We start from the raw sequence: 22765 nt of genomic DNA, 5'->3' as shown, positions 1-22765 counted from the left end.
GCTTGTGAGAGTACTGTTGGGCTCATCTGTATAAGACGCTGATTCTGAGCACCATGCGTTTCTTTCTGTGTTGCAACAGAGCCCGCGTGGGAGCGGCACCTCCAGGACGTTACTTTGAAAGAAGGCCAGACGTGTACCATGACGTGTCAATTTTCTGTACCAAATGTGAAATCTGAGTGGTTCAGAAATGGCAGAGTCCTTAAACCTCAAGGCAGAGTGAAAACAGAGGTGGAACACAAGGTCCACAAGCTGACCATTGCCGATGTCCGTGCGGAGGACCAGGGTCGGTACACCTGCAAGCACGAAGACCTTGAAACTTCGGCAGAGCTCAGAATCGAAGGTGGGTGAAAAGCTGGGCAGTTACTGGCGGAGCAGAGAGCACCAGCAAATGCTGTGCAGGCCCCTGCAGTCCTGCCCTCAGATTAAACACAAAGGCCTCATGTGCTCTCACTCTTCCACAGATGTGACACACTTGTCCGTGTGTCAAAACTCATGGATTCAAAGTGAAGAGAGCCAACCAAACATGCCTCTCTTTTAGACAAAAATAGGATTTTAATCCAGACGAATACATGATTTGTTTTAACGGCCGTGTCTTCTTAAAGGCTAAAGTTTATAATTTTCGTATTAATGACTATGGTTCCTAGAATAGAATCATGGAAAAGACAAGAAGTTGTAAATATAAGTCTAAGGAATTGTGACTAGGAATTTCTACTTTTGTGGGACTTTCACGTTAGGGGTATGAAATTTTATGGATAAAATTAACAACATATGTGATGAGTAATAGCTTTTTAAAAAATATTGATTTCATTTAAAAATTATATTCCTACTGTCTGAATCCCTGAATTAAATTTTCCGACTTAAAGAGCAATAATATATAATTTCTTAATTGTTAAGATTTAAGGAACTAACCTTTAATTATCCAGGGGATTTTTTTTAACTGTCTCGCTACTTAGTACCATTTTTAATTGTTAAAACTATATTAATCTTATGTTCAGAGGTATTTCAGGTTTCTGAGTTATTTTGCAATTGAATATTAGTGCCTCATTTTGAAAGTTAAAGTTAAATAGCTTCATATTGGAGTAAAGTTTTAGGTGCTGGTCATTTTTAAATAAGTGTTTTAAGTATATTTATCAATGGCAAAGCTCACCAGAATGCCATTGCCTGCAGGATGCACATGGTACTGTTACATGTGTAGTCTCAGGCTTCCGCATAAGTCTGAGGGGAGGGCTGCTCCCTCCCGGTCTGCTCCTAAGAGCACCGGCTGTCCCCAGGGGGATGGGGCCTTTCTGTTTACCTGTCTGTGCTTGGAAAATGTGTTTCTGAACTTGGGGGAGTCCTCTGAAACTTAGAATTGCAAATTTCCCATTGAATTTGAAGCCATTCCTGGGGGAAATCTTTATAGAAAAGAAACTTCTAGATCTTAAATAACAACAACAAAAGAAAATAATTTTCTCGAGGTAAGAAAGGGTTTGCAAGGGCATTGACTGCAGGGTTGTTTATGTATACCCCATTATGAACCTTCCATTTCACCAACAGCTTTTGAAATGTAATTTGACTTTGGGTTCAAGTCTCCCTGCGGTATTTCCCTCAGATAAATATTTTAAGACCTCCTGGGCATTTCTTTACACTGTCCACTCTCCATCCTGTAGGAACGGCTTTGAAGAATGTGAATAGTTTGGTTACTAATACAAGAATGTGTCGCTCTTGTCCTGCGTTTGCATTTGGGGTTCTGGTTCTTTTCCGTTATTTTATAAGTGGATAAAAGTTGAAGGCAAGTTGTGGTAACACAGACCTGCAAGCCCAGGTATCTGGGGGGCTGAGGCAGGAAGATAGAGGTCAGCCCGCGAATCTTACCTATACTTCATCTCAAAAGTAAAATAAAGTGCGAGGATAGGACAGCACTTCTGTATGAGGCCCAGGTTCAACAGTAATACCCACCCACCCCCAAAAAAGCTAATCGTGCTGGGTTTGGAGGTGCACGTGTTTACCACCAGCACTTGAAAGACCAAGGCAGCGGGGATCTGCTTGGGCTACAGGATGAAACCCCAGCCCAACCACCAAGAGCCTTAAGGATCTGAGAGAAGTCACATCGACAGATTTCTGTCTACACGGTCTAACTTTGCATCCTTCGCATCCCAACAGCCGAGCCGATTCAGTTTACAAAGCGCATACAGAACATCGTGGTGAGCGAGCATCAGTCGGCCACTTTTGAGTGTGAAGTGTCCTTTGACGATGCCATCGTCACCTGGTACAAAGGACCGACAGAGCTGACTGAGAGCCAGAAGTACAACTTCAGGAACGACGGCCGCTGCCATTACATGACGATCCACAATGTGACCCCAGATGACGAAGGTAACTGCACGGACAGTTTGCCGGGGGGATACGTAATATAGTCCTCACCAGCACCTGCCTTTTTGGTATTTCTACGCTTACGCTCTGCAATCCTCTGTGACATACTTTGTAATGAAAAGAAGAGACAGGCAGAAGTAAGCACGTTACGTTTGACTGGAGAAGCGTACTGGGACACTAACACCGATGGCTTTATTCTCCAGGCGTCTATTCCGTCATTGCTCGGCTGGAGCCGAGAGGTGAAGCAAGAAGCACGGCGGAACTGTACTTAACGACCAAAGGTGAGGACAGGCCACGTGGAGAACTACAGTCACGAAAGCCAGCCTCTTGCCCAGACAGTTCTACATATAAAAAACATTCTCTTTTTCTTTTGCAGAAATAAAACTTGAGATGAAGCCTCCTGGTAAGCTCTTATTGTTTATAATAATATAAATATTATCGTTCGATTTTTATTGTTTGATTTTGGCTTACAGTACATTCAGTGTAGTTTTATAGAAACAGAAGCCCAATTAAAATACACGACGTTAGCATTTCTCTTTTCAGTAAAGTGCAACCCAGTAAAATAATTTCGGGCAGAATGGTGTTACCCTTTATGAATTTGGGGGAGTGGAGATGGTAAGGTTGCTGTTAGGAGCACACAGATAGTGTGAATGCAGAATTAAGCAAGGTCTCATGAGCAGGGAACTGTGTGCCACGCATGTTATAGCATGACTATCATGTCTGCATGCCTGACCGGGCTGTCGGGAGTGACCGAACAACGAACACGTGTTATCACTCCCCGGTGCTTATCACTACATGTTTCTCCCAGATATTCCCGATTCCAGAGTTCCGATCCCAACCATGCCTATCAGAGCCGTCCCACCGGAAGGTAAGATGCCAGCCCTAGCGTCTGGGTGTAGAGAAGTAAGATTCTACTTCATCCTCTCCACTGTGAAACCAGGGGAAACATGCAGTTAACGTTATAAATAGATACCGGTGCCTGTTGTTCTGATTAAACCCTTGATGTCGCATAAAACAGGAAATTAAAACAGGATGACGATTTGATACGTGTTTTCTTCTTCTCAGAAATCCCCCCTGCGGTTGCTCCTTCCATTCCTCTTCTGCTGCCATTACCTGAAGAGAAGAAGCCACCAGCAAAACGAATTGAAGGTATTACAGGACACTGAAGTGATCAAACAGAATTCCACTGCCTGGCCTTGAAAATCTGACTTCCTGTCACTCGAGCTCCCTCTTGTGGTCAAGAAGCAAAACTGACTTAGAAATGTTGAAGTTCTGAAAATTATCAGATTAACCCAAATGGGATGTTTACTTTTAAAATACTGCAAAGGAATCACTTAGATATTAGTTAAAATTAATGTTAATGCCCCTAACTATTATGCCTAACAATTAATATGATAATAATAAAGCCAGTTAGTGGGGCAGCTTATGGAAATATACCATATTAGTTGAGAAGCAAACTGAAAATCGTGGTTTGTCTTCTTTTCAACTATACTTCTAACTACTCTTTCTAAGTCACCATTTATGCAAAAACATAGCTGAGACCACCTTTGACCTGTTTGACTGGGTCTTCTGTGGGGATTTATGTTTTATCGTGTTAACTAAGGAACAAGGTAATAATAAAGACATCTAAACAGGGCAGCATAGTTCCCAGCTCAGAAGGCAGAGACAGGACAAGTAGCACAAACACAAGGCCCGTGAGACAAACCAGATAGAACTGTACAATAAGACCCAGTCAGAAGCAAAATGAAACAGACAAGCCTTTAAACATACCAACGAATTCACCATCTAAAATGCTAAACACTTACGCAGCTGTAAGGTACTATTTTTAACCTGAAGCTATACAGTCCAGACAGCAGGTTGCCTGAGACTCCCTAGGGCTACAAATTCAGAGTTGCTAGGAGAATTCTGTCAGCATAGCCAGAAAACATCTACTGGCCAAAGCCATGTTTGTCACAGCCTGGTGACTACCACTGTCCTAATATCATGAGAATGACATGTGGGTCCTCTAATGCCCACTGCAGGTGATATTAAATGCTTGACCCATTTTTCAGCCAGTTCCGAAGAAATTCAATAGTTTTTATCCAATTTTGTGGCAAATACACCTTCAGTAAGAGAGAAGCATGTTTGTAATTTATGTGAGCAAACTTGAATGTGTTTCGTGTACTTGTGGCACAGAGAGGAATAATCAAAAATCATAAATTAGATTCCATGATGTTTCAGTGGTCAGAAGCAGTAATTTCTGTTTTAAGAAAGGGCTTTGTCCTTTAAATGAAATGCCAACATGACTGCTGGTATTCATTGCAAAGCCCGAGAGTTTAAATCAGATTTTTAAAATCACAGCGTGTTCCCTGTGCACAAATGCTAACAGCCACAGGCAATATGGTTCAGAGCCATGACCAATATATACCCCAAAACAGCAGCAGCCACACCCCACAGGTAAGACACAGGTTGGACTTTAATTCTCCTATTCCATTTGCTGTTCTCCTGACAGTTTTGATCTCCACACCCAAATGAAACACAGAGGAGAGGGCATACCTGCTCTCCTCCTGATCTTCTGATAATGCGAACTCCTCCACCATACAATCAGTGGGCTTATAAACCACAGCATATATTCTACCAAGTAGATCTAAAATCTCTCCTCTCTCTCTCTCTCTCTCTCTCTCTCTCTCTCTCTCTCTCTTCCTCCCTCTCTCTCTCCTTCTCTCCCTCTCTCTCTCTCCCTCCCTCTCTCTCCTCTCTCTCTTCCTCTCTCTCCTCTCTCTCTCTCCTTCTCTCCCTCTCTCTCCCTCCCTCTCTCCTCTCTCTCTTCCTCTCTCTCCCTCTCCTCTCCCTCTCTCTCTCTCTTCTCTCTCTCTCTCTCTCTCTCTCTCTCTATCTCTCCTCTCTCTCTCCTCTCTCCCTCCCTCTCTCTCTCCTCTATCTCTCCCTCCCTCTCTCTCCCCTCTCTCTCCTCTCTCTCCCCCTCTGTCCTCTCTCTCTCTCTCTCTCTTTCTCTCTCTCTCTCTCTCACACACACACACACACACACACACACACACACACACACACACACTCACTTTTTAGTACAGGATTTTCTGAAGCAAGTACCTCACAATAAAGTTTATTTTCTCTTGTCCTCATCTTGAAAGCCTTTACTTACAGCTAACTTTTTTTTTAGTGACCAAAAAGGGCGTGAAGAAAGACACCAAAAAGGTTGTTGCAAAGCCCAAAGAAGAGGCACCACCGCCACCACCAGGTAATACAATAAAATTTTAAAGACAAATAAAAGTTTAATCAAGAAATGGCATTAGGGTTTCGCGGTGGAAACCTAGGAGTGTAGGAAGCAGGAAGGACAGGGGCTGGAGTCACGAGGTAGGACATTCCCTCATCTCCCTCATCCGCTGGGATTTCTATCTTCTCGAGCCCACGCCTGCCTCTAGCAGCCGATGGCACAGACAGAGAATGCTTGCTGTCTACAGCTGATGACTTGAAGGAGACCTTCAAATCAAGGTCCCACTGCTCTTCTTGACCAAGTCCTCCCAGAAAGAGTCCAGTGGTTGGTGCTCCAGGCTGCTGCTTTAGCCCAGCTCAGGATCCTTCTTGGCTTCTTTTTTATGGGGGAGAGGGGGAGTAGGGTTTTTTTCTCTTTTATTGGATAATTTTACTTTACAATTCAAATGTTATCCCCTTTCTCTATTTCCCCTCTGGAAACCCCTATTCCTTCCCCCCTCTCCCTGCTTCTATGAGGGTGCTCTCCCACCCACCCACTCCCTTCAACTTCCCTCCCCTGGTATTCCCCTATACCGGAGCATTGAGCCTTCACAGGATCAAGGGCCTCTCCTCCCATTGATGCCCAAGCAGGCCATCCTCTGCTACATATGCAGCTGGAGCCATGGGTTGCTCCATGTGTACTCTTTGGTTGGTAATTTAGTCCCTGGGAGCTCTATGGGGTCCAGTTGGTTGGTATTGTTGTTCTTTCTACGGGATACAAACCCCCTCAGTTACCTCCGCTATTGGGGACCCTGTTCTCAGTCCAATGGTTGACTGAGCATCCGCCTCTGTATTTGTCAGGCTCTGGCAGAGCCTCTCAGGAGACAGCTCTATCAGATAGATTCCTGTCACCATGCACTTCTTGGCATCAGCAATAGTGTCTGGGTTTGGTGACTATGTATGGGATGGATCACCAGGTGGGGCAGTCTCTGGATGGCCTTTCCTTCAGTCTCTGCTCCACACTTGGTCTTATCTTACCATTTGAAGACAGAAAATGGCACTGTTAGGAGAAATGTAATTTATCTTGGAGGGGTTATGGAAGACTTTTAGATGACAAATGTAAAAAGGCAGCTCTTATCCTCTTGACACAGAGGGAAAGCACAGCAACCTCCCACCCAAAGGCCAACACGGGTGCAGGCACCGACCACCACACAGGCTTTTCTGAGTGGTCATTTTGAAAGCATGGGTGTTTGCTGAACTTTAAAGTTAGTAACTGAAAAGAGCAAAGGCATGAGTTTTAAGCACTAGACCCGATATGCATTCCTTTGCTATTTCTTCTACATCTGAATTCTTTCAAACCAGCTTAAACTGGTTTAGGCTGGGGTTAATGAAACCCCAGCTTCCAGGCAGTTTGTTACCCTGACTTGTCATAGCAATTCATATTAACTTGGCTTGGAAATGATGGGGGTTCTATGCCGCTCGTGTAAGGGATGCTACATTAGTAATACTTCCTATGCAAAGGCCCACAATCTAGGTACTCTAGATTAGTAAGCATTAAACGACACACAGCCTAAATGTAAACATGCACTTTGTGTTTTTTTGAAGTCCCAGAAGTTGCCAAGAAGCCTCCACCTCCTACTCCCATGATTCCAGCAAAACGTAAGTAAAAGGAATTATTAAGCATTTTACAATTCACTCCTGAAGTTTACACATATTCTCTTTATTGTTTTAAAATATCAGTCTTCCCGGTTATTATAAAATGTTCCAGTTCTCTTGGCCATTGTGGAAAAGGCCAGAAACAATGGTTATTTCCAGTAAAGGGAAGAGCTTCTAAACTTTCCATTGTAATCCATACGAGTATTAAGGGTTTATAAGTAACGTTGATCTCAGCTTCCTGGGGAGTTGCTAGGAGCTCTCCAAACTGGAGTTCACATAGAACAGTGGAAGGAATAGCAGTGCGAAGCTGTCTATTGAATCCATACTTTTGACACTAGAATAAAAATCCTCAAATCAAGAGCATTTTGATACTGTCATGTTGTCTAGTTAATAAATGGAACCCATGCAAAGCAAACCGTAAGAGATTATCAGCCTACTACTACAGCATCTGCCACGCTCGGTACTGACGACTGTGGATTCCTCTTGCATAAAACTTTCCAATGGGTATAATTAATATGATCCCCCCCCCTTTGTCTTCCAGCATCTGAAATTATTGACGTGTCCTCTAAGGCTGAAGAGGTAAAAATAACAACCATCACCAGAAAGAAAGAGATTCATAAAGAAAAAGAGGCTGTGTATGAACGGAAGGAAGCAGTCTACGAAAAGAAAGTTCTCATAGAGCCTTGGGAAGAGCCCTATGAGGAGCTGGAAACAGAGCCGTACACAGAGCCGTATGAGGAACCGTATTATGAAGAACCAGATGAAGACTATGAGGAGATCAAGGTGGAAGCTAAAAAGGAAGTCCACGAGGAATGGGAGGAAGACTATGAAGAAGGACAGGAATACTATGAGAGAGAAGAGGGCTACGATGAAGGGGAGGAAGAGTGGGAAGAGATTTACCATGAAAGGGAAATAATTCAGGTTCAGAAGGAGGTTCACGAAGGTATGCATCCACTGCGTGGCCATTCTTCCTCTACGCCTCATTTCCACTCCTTTTTATGTTATTTCTTTGATGTGTGATGGCCATGAAAGTAAAGATGAACGTTTTGGTTTCCATAAGGCGATGGGTCTTTAATCCTTTGATCTCTAGAGAAAACATCATCTCTAGTGAGATGATGCTGTCGCATTGCAGTTTGAACCATTAATCCCAGTACTAAGGCTACACCCCAGGTGCCTTCATACTTAATTCTGTCTTGAAACTCTGAATTAGAGTTATGTTGGTTACATAGTCTCCAACATGACAAATTCCTTATGTGATACAAAATTATGCTTAGCCTTTTATCATCTGCAAAAAATGCAGCCCGTTAGAATTGGCTGACTTAAGCATCTCGGTTTTATCTTGTGTTGTTTTTTTTTTTTTTTATTAAAGACTTACATGAGAAGAAAATCCCAGCCAAAGTGCCTGAAAAGAAAGTACCACCTCCCAAAGGTATGTGGTTACGATCATTTAAATAAGCCAGAGTATTCCTGTCCTTTTCGTGGCTTGTTTGGCAAGGCTGACTGAACCAACAGTTAAATCCAATAGGCACAACTTCTCAGACATTATTGTACCTGGGAATTCTCTCTTCAGAATTTATATCTACTCGAAATAGAAAAATACTAAGATAAAAGAACGTTACAGTAAAATTAAAATAAATACAAACAGCTCCGGGAACTCGTACTTAAGGTTGAAAACACGAAACCTGCCTGCCTCTCAAACTATTTTGTGTATCTCTATACATATTTGCATACCTATGGGTGTATGTACAGAGCAAGAGAGAGGATTTTAATAGAAATTCTAAAAGTACTGCAATTTCTTTAAAATGTTTGCAGTTGTAAAGAAGCCAGTAGTTGAAAAAATTGAAAAGACTACTCGAAGAATGGAGGAAGAAAAAGTTCAAGTCACCAAAGGTATCGATGCCATTTAAAGAATCTTCTAGTAACCTGTACAGACGTCATCTGCTCACATGTTATTTATATAGTCACCCAAGCTGACATTTTTTTGAAATTTTGTGCTATGAAATATCCTTCACAATGCAAATATATTTGTACGTATTTTTAAAGTACCTGAAGTTTCCAAGAAGATTGTTCCACAAAAACCTTCCCGGACTCCAGTGCAGGAAGAAATAATTGAAGTGAAAGGTATACGTCTTTATTTTAAGCTATGCATATAGATATCTGAGCATACATTGCTGAATTATTCAAAAGCACCGTGAATACTTTACAGTTTCTGTCGTACACATTTTATTTTGGATTATACCTCTGTATAATCCGATAACTTTATTTTTGCTTCCGGTCTTGCTTAGAAATGACTTTCTTTTTAATTTAAGGAAGGTTTTGTGTTTGACGAGTAATCTTCTAACTTCGCCATGCAGTGTGATTACATTGCGTGTCATATTTCCCATTTAAACAAATTGATCCTAATAGGTTTGGGGAAGTTGTGGCTATTTGATTTTCGTTTAATAGCACTTGATACGAGACCGCATGGGTGGTTTGTCCAGACAGAGCAAAACATGATTTGTTTCCTCCTTGAAACTGAACCCGTTCTTAATCTCTCATACTAACCCACTCAGTCTGTGTCTGGAGATTTGCACATTGTATACCGTCCTATGGTAGACTCTCTGTGTCTCACCTGATGTCCCGTCCTGGAAAGAGAAAGACTAACATGGCAATGCTCTTTTTAAAGTACCAGCTGTGCACACAAAGAAGATGGTTATCTCAGAAGAAAAGATGTTCTTTGCCTCTCACACCGAGGAGGAGGTGTCTGTCACAGGTATCTGCCAGTTTTGAATTTGACAGCTGAAGACAGAGAGTTTAAGATAAAACCAGAGTTTTCCAATTCCCTTCTTGCCTGGCGTGTGATGGTATAGGCTTTTCCATCTCTTTGTATTTCTCTGTTATCTTTCCCCTTTCATGTCTGTTGCCTTTAATTTTTTTTGTTTTGATATTCTTAGTAAATTACAATTGCCACCCTCAGCATGAGCTATCAGTAATTAAGATGTATATTTTCTTAAAAGTCCCCGAGGTACAAAAGAAAACTGTCACTGAAGAGAAAATTCACGTTGCAGTTTCCAAAAAGATCGAACCACCACCCAAAGGTATCAGTAATTCATCCTATGTTTAAAAATATTTTCAGGCAAAATTCATGGTCAGTGTGTAACTACACTGATACTAATTATCAGAAATAGTCACAGAGTTGACTGGATGGACAAAGAGCTCACTGGAGAGAGAGTAGGATGGCCATAAGGAAAGCACAAGGGTAAAGCATACACGGTTCCACTCCCTGTCTCCGAGCACTTCAATTTGGTGACATGTGTGTTTGGAGATAAGATGTGAGGAAGCCCCTCATACCAGCTCACTAAAGCTTGTATGAAATGTGAAGAGAATCTTCTCAGTTAGGAGTTCGATATACCAGAAGTATTAAAACCTCAGTTTTGTAAATTATGTTAGAAATTCCTTAATACTCAAAACCTTTAACTTCTGGTTTTCTGCATTTTATCACTCCCTCTGTTTCTGGGTTTGTCTGCATCTGCTCTTTGTGCAGCAAGGATGCAATGTGATGGTCGCCTACTGGCCAAATCTCTCTAACTTAGAACTGTAAAATACTAGTCACACTGTCAGCCAGATGTGTCACTATTTACCCCACCTCTGAAATCAAAAGATACAGTAACCATTGGACAAGGTAGTGCACATCTTTAACCCCAATGGTAGGGAGGCAGAAGCAGGCAGATCTCCATGAGTTTGAGGCTAGCCTGGTGTACATAAGCAGTTCCAGGCTAGTTGGACCTCATAGTAAGACCCTGTGTGGAAGGAAGGAAACAAAGAAGGAAGGGAGGGAAGAAGGGAGGGAGGAAGAGAAGGAGGGAGGACTCTAGACTCTACACCAAAGTTATATCCTCTTTCCCTAGCCAAATTTAAAAAACACTTAATATCACCTAATTGTTCTCATCCAACTGACTTTAAACAAAGCAAGAGTTCTTCCACTATTTCCACTCTTGAAACCCGTGCCATTAAAGTGATAATCATGGTTGTCCCTTTTCTACTTGGCCATTCAGCCATCTCCACAAATCTTGACTTCTAAGCTATGATTTTCTTGTATCCAACTGGCAAAAAGGAACATCTATCTATTCTTTACTCCAATCTTATAAGAATGTATGTCTTGTCAACACGAGCGGTTTCTCAAACATGGTACCTTTCTTTTAAAGTCCCCGAACCACCTAAAAAGCCAGTTCCAGAAGAAGTGGTCCCTGTTCCCATTCCTAAGAAGGTGGAGCCCCCAGCAGTCAAAGGTAGAATGACATTTCATGGGTTCTATCTTTTTGCCTCTTTTGTATGTGAAACCTACGTATTAACAAACTGTCATCAGTAAACAGTCTCTCCTATGTTTAACTCTCCGTCTGTCAGTGTCATTAATTTGCGGTAACAAATATTAATAACAGTTTTAGATGCCAGACCACCCTAACTGGGTGTTCGTCTACCTCGTGTCATGTGTATGATGTCTATCTGGTATTGATGTACTAAACATTCCATTTAGCCACAAGCAGAGCACACTAAACTACTTTTTAATTCTTAAGCTCTTAGTGACGCTTTGTGCTTTCCTGTAATCTTAAATGTCTCAGAAGACTGTAACATTCAACACTGTTTCGACAATGTTATCTTTAAAGTTCCCGAGGCTCCCAAGAAACCTGTGCCGGAGGAGAAGAAGCCAGTTCCTATTCCCAAGAAAGAGCCAGCTGCCCCTCCGAAAGGTATCCAGAACACCTGGTGGAGACAGCTGTCACCCCTGGGGGCCAGCTGTGCTTTGCACAGTCTTCATTTGTACTGTGTTGTCCTTGTCTCTTATCTCTTCAGCAAGTTACCCATGTTTAAAGCATGTGTGTCACCTTTGGGGTTGTACCCTTGTTATATATCATTTATTGTTCTGAACATTCCTAAGGCCGTGCCCAAAAATGCATTATAAGAAGTAATTATGTCAAACCTTAAATGTTTAATATCATCCTTGGGAAGGATTTGTGGAACATCTTTTACAGACATGTTTATACACCCAAACATCTGTGTTTCACCCTTATGTGTGTGTCTTCTTCATTAAGACATTGTTGTGTGTCCATGTTGAGGAGACTGAGGGAGCCTGTGTTAATGGGAGAGGGTTGGCAGCCGTGAATATGGCAAGTCTTCAGTCAGGGAGAACAGAGTTTTGACATTGATTTTCCCTGCCTGTCTTGGAATTCTTTAAAGCTACTATAAACATTTGGGAGTGTATTGTAAAGGACAGAATTTCTTACAGAAAAACACCTGTGCATACATACACAACATTTTATGACATAAAGGTCCCTACAGCCATTGGCATACTGTCCTACTGAAGGACTGTTCTAGAGGGTAGCCTACATTTTGATTATACTTTAGGCAACCAGAAACAGAAGCTCAGAATGTGGTCAGCAGGGGGACAGCTACACAGGTATAACTGTTCTACAGTGTTATAACTGTAATTTAGAAAGGTCATATGGTATCATGATTTATCCCTCTTTCAAAACAGTGTATGAAGACTTTTTCCTACACACTCTACCCACATTCTTCATTAGCAGTATACTAATGGCTGAAGTGTTTGCATCAGATCATACTGATGCGGGTGAAGCAAACTTAGTAAAATGCTGGCCTTGACTATGTTTGATACTTGGAAATCATGCACCTGCTTTAAATAGAATAAGTAAAAGGCCATAGTGGAACACTTGTATCCCAGAACACTTGAGGGTTGGGGAGTAGAGACAACTGGCTTTCCTTGGGGGCTCACTAGTCAGTGAGTATAGCCTACATGGCAAGGTCCAGGCCAGTGAAGGACCGTGTCTTAACAGAAAACGGTGGAGTGCATAGCACCTGAGAAATAACATCCAAGGTTATTTTTACCCTCCCAAAACATACACATACACACATGTACCAATATATACCTATACACATATACACACAAAAAACATACTAACATATAGGAATGAATTCTATGATAGATAGGAATTGATTATATATATATACACTTCTGTTTCCTAACTCGTTTCAATCTTTTAAATGCTTCTGAAACATTGTATGTGACAGATAACTTTACCATGACTTTAAAGTGGGATCTTTCTACTTATACCAGTGAACGGTCTATAACATTAATGCACTGTGTGTCGCTTTGGAGATGTGCCCCTGTCTAGTCACTGAAATGAAACATGCCTATACTGACCTGCTATTTTAAAACCTTAAGTCCCAGAGGCTCCAAAGAAACCTGCTCCTGAAGAGAAGACTGCCGTTCCTGTGGCAAAGAAGAAGGAAGCCCCCCCACCTAAAGGTAGGCTTACTTGCCTAGTCAGGGGGCCCAGGTGTTATGTCTCCAGTGTGAAACAATGTGTGTCTGTCTGTTAACTAATTTGTTTAATTCAAAGTGGATATGTTTTGGTCAGTGACAACACAACCCAAGCGTCTACCTCTCTGGGCTCTTTCAAAATAATTATATATGTGAGCTACTTTGAAAAATATAAACCCAATCCCTCCCTCAAATGTCTTTTCAAGTTACTGAAGTGCAGAAGAAAGTTGTCACAGAAGAAAAAATAACCATCATTCCTCAAAGAGAGGAGTCCCCACCTCCAGCAGGTACCCCATGACATCTCTATAAAATAACCGTGTCTTTCTTCCAAGCTTCTTTAATTGCATGTCTTTCTTTGTGGGCTTGCCTGTTCTGTGTTCAGTTGCCTATGAAATTTTCAAATATATACATATATATATAAATGTTATTCTTCAAGTACCAGAAATACCAAAGAAGAAAGTTCCCGAAGAAAAAAGGCCTGTTCCTAGAAAAGAGGAAGTCCCCCCACCAAAAGGTATTGCCAACTGTCTTACAAAAGCTATCGTTCACAATGTTATGCTTCAAGGCAAGGATGACTTGTGGGCTTTGTGGTGCGTGAAGAGCGTGGGGGGCACAGGCTCTGCACTGGGCTTCAGCTACAGAGCAACAGAGCTCTAACTGTGCGTAATGTTTCTAACGTGCCAGCGCCACCCAAGAAACCCGTTCCTGAGGAGGTTGTTCCAGTTCCCATCCCTAAGAAAGCTCCTCCCCGAGGTAGGATTGCCCTCAGTCTTCTATAGAAATCTTGTAGTGCTTCTTGCTGTATCGGTCCAGTGTGTTCCCTCTTTGTCTTGCTTCTGAGAGACTTCCGTGTGTGTGTCCTTGGGATGTGTAATGTCTTCATCCACTTTGCTAATGAACGTGGTGTACTGCAACACCTTTCCAAACTCTAGGGGGACTGGGGATTGGTGTAATTATTGATTTTTAAGCTTCAACCTTGATGCTTTCTTAAAGCTGAGGTTTCTAAGAAAACTGTTGTAGAAGAGAAAAAGTTTGCTGCTGAAGAAAGACTATCTATGGCGGTTCCTCAGAGAGTGGAACTCATGCGGCACGAAGGTATATAACCAGAGGGGAGTCAGGCGGCATCTGTGAACAGCTCTCTTGGAGGAGTCTCTCCTCTTTAGGATGTAAATGTTTTTGTGAGAACATGTTTCCGTCTCGTGTTGGTATTGGAATACATCTGCTGTAGCCTTCTGGAACTATCTTTTGTGTCTACTTTAATCTTGAGTCATTCTTATAAAGTGAACAAGGCGACGAAAAGGATATCATTTTAATTTGGACCCTCTGGGGCGTAATTCAACTATTTCTCTTGGTCTTGGGCTTTAGTCTCCTCTTGTCTTTGTCTCTTTCCCTCTTGTCGTTAGAAAGTCCCATGTCCTAAGCAGATAGAAGAATCTTCAGCCATCTGTAGTGAACACATGGCAGCTGGCTGTATTCTTGCCCACTGAGTTTACATCCAATGTTATCTTTTAACCCATCTACAGAGGAGGAATGGACTTACTCTGAAGAAGAGGAACAGGTGTCTGTTTCGGTGTATAGGGAAGAGGAAAGAGATGAGGAGGAAGCAGAGATCACAGAATATGAAGGTAAATGGCAGAAAATAAGTGAGGAATGATTGCTGTATGGGACAATTATGAAAGTCCTCCAAGAGGCATGACACAGATTCATCTACTGGCCTTAGAACAGGTGCCTTATTAGTCAAAACAAACGATTCAAGAGCATTCATTACATGAAAGTAAATGCCCTGTGAACTTCTTTTCCATGTCTTCCTGAGCTGTTCAGAGGTAATGGCTTTGTGGTTACAGACAACTGAAGGGGGTGGGCATCCTCCTGTGGGTACCTCCTTTTATGAAGCCTCCTTTTATGAGGACTTGGCTTCAGTGTGGTAGGCTGATAGACACTTCACCTTGGTGATCTGGTGTATACATGGTGTTTCTCAAACCATGTTTCCCACAACACACAAACGGGAGTACTATTAAGTGGACTGTCCAGTTCCTAATTCACATATTCACTTTTTATAAGGAAACAAGAAAATATATGATACACTAAGCTTGTAGAAGTCGAAGGCATATTTGTCAAAACATAGTGAACCGAAGGAGCTTTCCTTTAGTCCACATAGAGAAAAGAGTGTCACGTAGTATCTGCAGACTTGTAGACAGACTTGTCCGGCTGTTGCATCAGCTATGAAGACAACTCATGATGCTTTTAACAATTGAAACAGAAAACTTCATCTTGATGAGAGTCCCTTTTGGTCAAAAAAGCACTGCTGTGTTCCCTGTGAAAATCCCACTGTCCAGCTAATGCTGTATATCCAAAGGAGCCTTCCCAATAAGGGACTAGGGTAGCTCTGTTTTAAAGGAAAATGGGTACACTCATTACCAACAGGATCCTGCCCTTGAGTAGATTTTGAGAACCTCAGTTGTTCTCACATACATCTCTGGCTAATAGAAGGGGACTCTTCACATCCCCTTCCTTCACTTGGAATGAAACTCCACATGAAATCCAGAACTTACACACTTAGAAGAATAATCTAGGTTGCAATGGGGTGGGCCATGACTCACAAACAAACCTAACAGTCTAGCTACGTTTCCTATAATGGACCACAGAAGTGGTCGGGAACCTGGTGGATTTGAAAGCTATTCTTGCTAGAAATGTGTGGGGAATTATACAAAGCACACACGTGGAACATCTCATCTCTTAGGTCTGGGACCATTTCAGTTTCTGATGCAGGATGCTATACAAACTTTTGGTGCTTCCAACAAGGAAGAACAAGTTGCTCAGTGATTCTTGTGTCTGCATTAAGCTGAAAAGAAGGCAGGACCTGCAGCTTCTTTGCATTTTAGGCAACACGGGTGTTTTTAAGTAGCCTCTTCTACAATCATCCTATGTAAACTTTATACACGCAGGCTCAAAAAACATTGCATGAAGTCTCTTGTCTCTTCTACCACAGCTACCCCACAAAACTGGGGAGCGGCCACATGGACTATCTTGCTTTTTACCCCTAAGTTTATGTTTCTGCCTTTCTGCCTTCAAACCCAGAGTCTTAGGGTGTTTTTTTTTTTAAACAAAACAACCCAGCTTCCAATCCTGTGGTATTTGTTTAATCTCTTGAACTGGTATTTTGTCGTGTGCATGCCCTGTTATCCCTGTGAATCAGAGCCTTGCCGTCTGTGTGATATACAGTAAATTAGTGAAGCGAGTGCTCTTTATTACATTATTAGCTCTGGTTCAAATATTCTGCGGGGATTTCAAATGGAAACCATCAAGGATTTAGCAAATGCTAAAGTTTGACAATGTTGATTATTGCTTTGACGTGGTAAATTATGGTTAAAATTAAACATGAAAAAAATGTCTACTTTTCTTTTTCTTCTTTGAATTCAATGTCCTTAAAGTGTTGGAAGAGCCTGAGGAGTATGTTGTGGAAGAAAAGCTGCACGTTATCTCTAAGAGAGTAGAAGTTGAGCCAGCCAAAGGTACCCCAGCTCTTAAGTATTTTACCCCTATGTTTGTTATGCTCGCCCATAAGAAAATTACCATCCATATTGCGAATAATAAATAGCATGACTAATGAAACGGTCCCTTACATATTTATTGAAAAAAGTGTACATTTTCTACAAGTATATTTTATAATCTTTTCAAGTGCCTGAGAAGCATGAAAAGAAAATTATACCAAGACCAAAAGTTCCTGCTAAAATTGAGGAGCCTCCACCCACTAAAGGTAAGGTTTCTCTCACAGACGTGCAGTTCTGTCTGTCTCGCCATGTCTGGCAACACCTCCATGCATCGTTAAGGTTTTGTCAGAATTTGTACAGACACTTTGTTACATAGTCATTCGTGTTGGTGTACGTGCGAGATCTTTACAAAGAGGGTGATGCGGCCCCCAAATAATATTTTCTTAAAGAATATAAACTAATATTCTTAATATTTTCAAAGTTCCTGAACCACCAAAGAAAATGGTACCAGAGAAGAAAGTTCCTGCACCACCTCCTAAAAAAGTGCCACCAGCCAAAGGTATATTGGGGTCCACTCTACTCTCAGGCTCATTCTCTGTCTTGGGGGTGACTTGATGCACTCTTCAGATCTTTATCCCATTGGGAAGAAAGTAACTGTGCATAGGTTTGGCACTCTTTGCGCCATGTTTGACCACATTGCGTGATGTTTTCAAAGCACCTGAAGAACCAAAGAAACCGGTTCCAGAAAGGAGAGTTCCTGCAGAAGTGGTTGAGATAGAAGAACCTCCCCCAACCAAAGGTAAATGACATCCCCCTAAAGAAAAACAAAAGCTTAGAGTCTTGCCTTCCTTCCTCCAGCCACCATCTATTGGGTCATAGTTTTTCTGTGTAGACTGTTAGTTAGCGTCTGTTTGTGATGGTGGTGTGCTGTGGCTTTATGAAGTATTACTTACTTATTGTGGTGTTCAGTTGTGTGTGTCTTATAAAATCTTCTAGTCTAAAACCACAGCACTTTCTGGCTTATATGTGTGTGTGTGTGTGTGTGTGTGTGTGTGTGTGTGTGTGTGTGTGTGTGTGTGTGTGTGTGAATATGTGTTTGTGTGTATGTGTATGTATATATGTGTGTATGTATATGTGTATTTGTTTGTTTTGTGTATTCTACTCTAAATGTTATAGAATGTTAATTCTAAAATTATCTTCCAAGTGACCGAAAAGCACATGAAAATTACCCAGGAGGAAAAGGTTCTTGTGGCTGTAACTAAAAAGGAGGAGCCTCCGAGAGCAAGAGGTACACCAGCCCTTCCATAAGTCAGCGTTGCCTTGTCTTGCTCTCGTTAGAAGTACACTGACTGAGGGGCATAGAGGGGAGGGTGGTCATTGTCTTCTTTTAAAATATCGTAGAATGTCTGAAGTTTGGGAAGGGCTGAATCTTTTATGTTTGTGTCACTCCTCTGTGGTTTGTATGTATTTTTTTTTTTGGTCTGAATGAAGAAAAACAATTCTTTAAAGTGAAATCTGTCTTTAAAGTGCCAGAGGAACCTAAGAAAGTTGTCCCTGAAGAAAAATTTCCCAAACTCAAACCTCGAAGAGAGGAGGAGCCACCGGCTAAAGGTATAATGACTCTTTCCAGGGATAGAAATAAGCTTTGAGGTCTTGAGATGAGTGGAGTAAAACTGGCATCGTTAGGGAAAGTGACGTAAATGCAGATGGAGAATGGGATGAGTAAAGCTGCCCCCCATCACTGCAAAACTAAATAATTCCGATTGCGGGAAGGACCTATTTGTACCCCACACGCAAACATGCAGAGTTTACATTAAAATGTACTTGTCATCTAATATGTCTGTTTGTCCCATCTCAAACTCATCTGTCTTGATGTTTATTCTATGTGGTGACCTTTGGTGACAGTTTTGATTTCCTTAACTCTTCAATGTTCTGCACTGCCCCAGTGGATCGGGGTGGGAGGATTGGAATCAGGGTGCCAACACTGTTGGTGAAGTTCAAGTGCCTTCTTAAGGCTGTTCTCAGTTTAACATCCATTGTTGCAGCTTGTCTCTCTTAACTCTCTCACAAATCCCACCTGATCATCCAGCACCTCTGAAACACTAAGCAGCTTGGGGAAAAGTATTCTCTGGTGTATGGAATGATGTGGACTTTTGGGCCCATTGATTTTTCTCACGATTTTAGTGAAAGTTTAAAGGAGCGTCATGCTTGGGTTTTTTCTTGAGTTGTTCTTGCCAACGTTCTCTTAACACGGTTATCTCCAGACACGTGCCACTTACTTCTAACCATTGCTCTTTTAAAGTGACCGAAGTTAGAAAGAGAGCCGTTAAAGAAGAAAAGGTGTCCATTGAAGTTCCAAAGAGAGAACCCCGCCCCACTAAAGGTACATTGCCCTTTGATTCGATCGCCTAAAGCATAAAGCTGCATGTGTCTCCTTGTCTGCTAGTTGCCGGTTTAACCCCTCTACTCTCCTTGCTTTACCGATAACTGGAGTCAGGCACTTGAACATTCAACATCGCGACTAGTCGATGTGCATTTTATGATGCTTTTACCATCAAAAGATAACCAAGGTCACCCCTAGCCAGTGTGGGAGACTGTCATGAAGGAATGAAATCAAAGCACATTGTCACTAAACGTTTGGGCCTCGAATAAAATGCTGCCTGGTGTCAATACTCTTCCAGAAGTAACTGTAACAGAAGAGAAGAAATGGTCTTACACCCGAGAAGAAGAAACTGTTCTGGAACACCGGGAGGAGGAATACGAGGATTATGAGGACTATGAGGAGTATAAAGAGTATGAGGAGTACGAGCCCACAGAAGAATATGACCAGTACGATGAATATGCAGAGCGTGAGCTAGAACACTACGAGGAGGCTAAAGAGCAGGAGGAATACGTCGTCCCAGGTATGGCGGCCCTGCAGACCACACTAAACATGCTTAGAACCCACTACGGTAGGATGGCAGTCGAGGGGAAAGAGCTTTGTCAGTTCGTAAGTTCACTTCTGGAAGAGGAAAATAGCTCTATCAATCTGAAGGCTGTTGTTAGGTACCCACAGGGCACCCAGCATCAGATATTTGACATGGACTGCTTTTCTAAGAAAGACAAAGCAGTCTTTCCCCTAACGAAGATGAGGTGTGTGCCTGAGGAGCTCCGAATCTGGGCGCCTCCTGTGCTGTAAAATAGATAATGAGTTCGTGCAAATCAACTCCTACTAGAAATTTGAAACGAATCTATGTCCCCTCACTGCTTAAGGGTTTTGCTTGTTTCTTTGAGAGGAGTCTGCATGGTTTCAGAAGCCCTTGGACCAATGTCCAAGATAGAAAACTTTGCATCGCATGTTGCCTATCTGAGATGAAATGAGAATTTGTGAGCATGCCCGTGGCCTAATTGAGGTGAATGGCCACAAGGAAAGCAGACATAGCTTGCTCTGCCGGGGCTCTTGGAACCTATTCTACTCACCTCTAACTCCTATTCTAGAGACTGTGGTTGTACTGTGGACATAGAAGACCAATTATCTTAACGAGCATTTTTGACTTGTGCCTTCCAGTCTAACATTAAACACTTTGTATGTGCTTTTAAAGAACCCAAGAAGCCTATTACACGAAAACCTGCCCAAGAACCAGTGCCTGCTAAACCCAAGGCCCCCCCACCAAAAGGTAGAGTGAGAACATTACCAGTTATAGAGTCTTTTGTTTTCTCTGTCTGTCCATTGTGGAGATGTGTTGAAGTGGATGTGTATAAGTTGTGCGTTTGAAACTGTTATGTTGTGTCGTATATTTCTTAGCCTTTTGTTCTCCCCCTTGAGAATCTAGTTCAGGTTGGTAAATCTCTTACTATTGGTCTTTTAAAGTGCCAAAGAAAGCCATCCCTGAAGAAAAAGCTCCTCTGCTCATTCAAAAGAAACTCAAACCTCTACCACCCAAAGGTACACGATAGAGCAGTCACTGTTCCAAACAGTACCGTCACCTCTGTCCTGTCGTTGTGTCGACCTTGACTCACGGCCGTGTCCGCTGTTCTCTGTTGTTGCTGAATATGTTGTCTAGTTCCATTTCTTACATGGCAAGTCTTTGTGCCTTGTGGATATTTATTTAGTCTATGACATTTGTGAGATTCATTGTGATAATCTTCCATGATCAATATCTTTAAAGCTCCTGAAGAACCAAAGAAAGTTGTGGAAGAAAAAATACAAATTTCAATTACCAAACGTGAAAAGCAGCAGGTGACTGAACCAGTTGCCAAAGGTATAACCTCCTCTTCCCAGAATGGCGCCGTTTGCTGTCTCTCACAGTGCTTGTCTCCAGCGCTAGCTCTAACATTACTTCAGAATATTCCTACAGCCTCATGCACATTGGCTCTGCATTGCCCCGGCACAACAATATTGCCAGACAGAGTATTTTTGTTTGAATGCAGTGACCGTTTAGCATATTCCTAAGATAGTTAAATTAATATAAAGAAAAAAAACACTGAAAAGTCAAAACTCGTCCAAAGTCATTTTGAAGATTTTTTTAAAAAAAAAAACTAATTGAGGACCCAGGTTTTCTTCTTTTATCTTAGGCAACTTCCTTGCAATCTTTGGACTTTTTGCAAATTTGGACTTTTTAGGATATCTCAGTAAGCAGAACTATATTAAAAAAAAAAAAACCTGGCTGGAGAGATGGCTCAGTGGTTAAGAGCACTGACTGCTCTTCCAGAGGTCCTGAGTTCAATTCCCAGCAACCACATAGTGGCTCACAACCATGCCCTCTTCTGGTGTGTCTGAAGACAGCTATAGTTCACTTATACATAACAAATAAATAAATCCTTAAAAACAAAACAAAACAAAAAACCCCACACCATTTCCAATTTGTCCCTGTTATTGCAAACTTGCTTGAGTACATCAAACTTGTTCGAGCACCTCTAAGGGTTAATTTCCCTGTGAGATTCAGAGTCCTTCCCATGGAAAAACAGAAGGGTTTTGACACAGAAAGCTACATGTTCTATTAGGGACTGCTACAAATTTATTCTGTCTATTTAAAGTACAAGAAGGTTAGAGATGGTTAGATGGCCTGTTTCTGACTCTAAAACTCCTTTATACTTAATGCTTCAAGTGCCCATGAAGCCCAAGAGAGTTGTCCCAGAGGCAAAAATACCCGCCCCTGTGGCAGCACCTGTCAGACGTACTTCCCTTTGCTTGTGTTCCTCCTCCCCCTCTTTACTCTTGAATTCATGCTCAGTTCTGTGTCTAAAGTTATTCTGTGGTTAACGGAAAGCCTATCTTTTGTTACACTGTCCTCTTAAAATGTCTCAACTTTATTGAGGAATTGCAAAGTAGCCAACTTAAAGATGGTATCTTTAAAGTGCCAGGGGTGCCTAAAAAACGAGAACCAGAAGAGGTCGTCATCTTCAAAGAAGAGGTAGAAGCCCACGAAGAAGAATACATCGTAGAGGAAGAAGAGGAGTACGTCCACGAAGAGGAGTACGTCCATGAAGAAGAATACATTCATGAAGAAGAGTACGTCCATGAAGAGGAATATATCCATGAGGAGGAGGAGTACCTCCATGAAGAGGAGGTCATAGCTGAGGAAGAGGTGCTGCCAGTAGCCCCAGTTAAAGGTAGATGAAAACTCCTACCAATGGAAAGGAAGCAGCAGCTCACACAGTGGGTGGTCTGACTGGGTCAGATTCTGGGAGTTATTGGCACTGACCCCTAAGACCCTTTCAGATGCTAAAGCTTGTGATACTCTTGTGCTCTTCACATTTATATCCTCCTACAATGTTTTCAAAT

General features: G+C 41.9%; 1 protein-coding gene and 1 long non-coding RNA gene across 54 annotated transcripts in view; one reads left to right on the top strand and one right to left on the bottom strand.

Moving 5' to 3' along the window:
- Positions 1 to 22765, top strand: part of Ttn (titin) — a 272483-nt gene that overhangs the window by 107446 nt on the left and 142272 nt on the right. For 48 of the 50 annotated variants that reach the window (XM_039106393.2, XM_063284706.1, XM_063284689.1 and 45 more), the window contains 34 exons: positions 80 to 340; positions 2143 to 2352; positions 2553 to 2630; positions 2726 to 2752; positions 3158 to 3217; positions 3415 to 3498; positions 5507 to 5584; positions 7144 to 7197; positions 7736 to 8137; positions 8564 to 8623; positions 9007 to 9084; positions 9238 to 9315; positions 9860 to 9946; positions 10191 to 10271; positions 11379 to 11462; positions 11838 to 11921; positions 13412 to 13495; positions 13717 to 13797; positions 13947 to 14024; positions 14195 to 14263; positions 14504 to 14605; positions 15034 to 15135; positions 16942 to 17022; positions 17190 to 17267; positions 17483 to 17560; positions 17717 to 17800; positions 18206 to 18289; positions 18529 to 18612; positions 19304 to 19384; positions 19683 to 19904; positions 20583 to 20657; positions 20852 to 20926; positions 21150 to 21242; positions 22339 to 22593. In XM_039106393.2, the coding sequence (XP_038962321.1) occupies positions 80 to 340; positions 2143 to 2352; positions 2553 to 2630; positions 2726 to 2752; positions 3158 to 3217; positions 3415 to 3498; positions 5507 to 5584; positions 7144 to 7197; positions 7736 to 8137; positions 8564 to 8623; positions 9007 to 9084; positions 9238 to 9315; positions 9860 to 9946; positions 10191 to 10271; positions 11379 to 11462; positions 11838 to 11921; positions 13412 to 13495; positions 13717 to 13797; positions 13947 to 14024; positions 14195 to 14263; positions 14504 to 14605; positions 15034 to 15135; positions 16942 to 17022; positions 17190 to 17267; positions 17483 to 17560; positions 17717 to 17800; positions 18206 to 18289; positions 18529 to 18612; positions 19304 to 19384; positions 19683 to 19904; positions 20583 to 20657; positions 20852 to 20926; positions 21150 to 21242; positions 22339 to 22593 (3612 nt within the window). The remainder of the gene's footprint in view (positions 1 to 79; positions 341 to 2142; positions 2353 to 2552; positions 2631 to 2725; positions 2753 to 3157; positions 3218 to 3414; positions 3499 to 5506; positions 5585 to 7143; positions 7198 to 7735; positions 8138 to 8563; positions 8624 to 9006; positions 9085 to 9237; positions 9316 to 9859; positions 9947 to 10190; positions 10272 to 11378; positions 11463 to 11837; positions 11922 to 13411; positions 13496 to 13716; positions 13798 to 13946; positions 14025 to 14194; positions 14264 to 14503; positions 14606 to 15033; positions 15136 to 16941; positions 17023 to 17189; positions 17268 to 17482; positions 17561 to 17716; positions 17801 to 18205; positions 18290 to 18528; positions 18613 to 19303; positions 19385 to 19682; positions 19905 to 20582; positions 20658 to 20851; positions 20927 to 21149; positions 21243 to 22338; positions 22594 to 22765) is intronic. The other 2 variants (XM_039106391.2, XM_039106433.2) reach the window with 2 other exon arrangements.
- Positions 1 to 22765, bottom strand: part of LOC120101583 (uncharacterized) — a 114782-nt gene that overhangs the window by 2000 nt on the left and 90017 nt on the right. For 2 of the 4 annotated variants that reach the window (XR_005502256.2, XR_010064843.1), the window contains exon 4: positions 20968 to 21152. The exons of the other annotated variants lie outside the window; for them this stretch is intronic. This is a non-coding gene — a long non-coding RNA (uncharacterized LOC120101583). The remainder of the gene's footprint in view (positions 1 to 20967; positions 21153 to 22765) is intronic. 4 annotated transcript variants of the gene reach the window in all.

This window comes from Rattus norvegicus, chromosome 3 (genome assembly GCF_036323735.1).
Source record: "Rattus norvegicus strain BN/NHsdMcwi chromosome 3, GRCr8, whole genome shotgun sequence".
In the NCBI taxonomy this organism is placed as follows: domain Eukaryota; kingdom Metazoa; phylum Chordata; class Mammalia; order Rodentia; family Muridae; genus Rattus; species Rattus norvegicus.
This window is presented reverse-complemented; position numbering and strand designations above follow the sequence as displayed.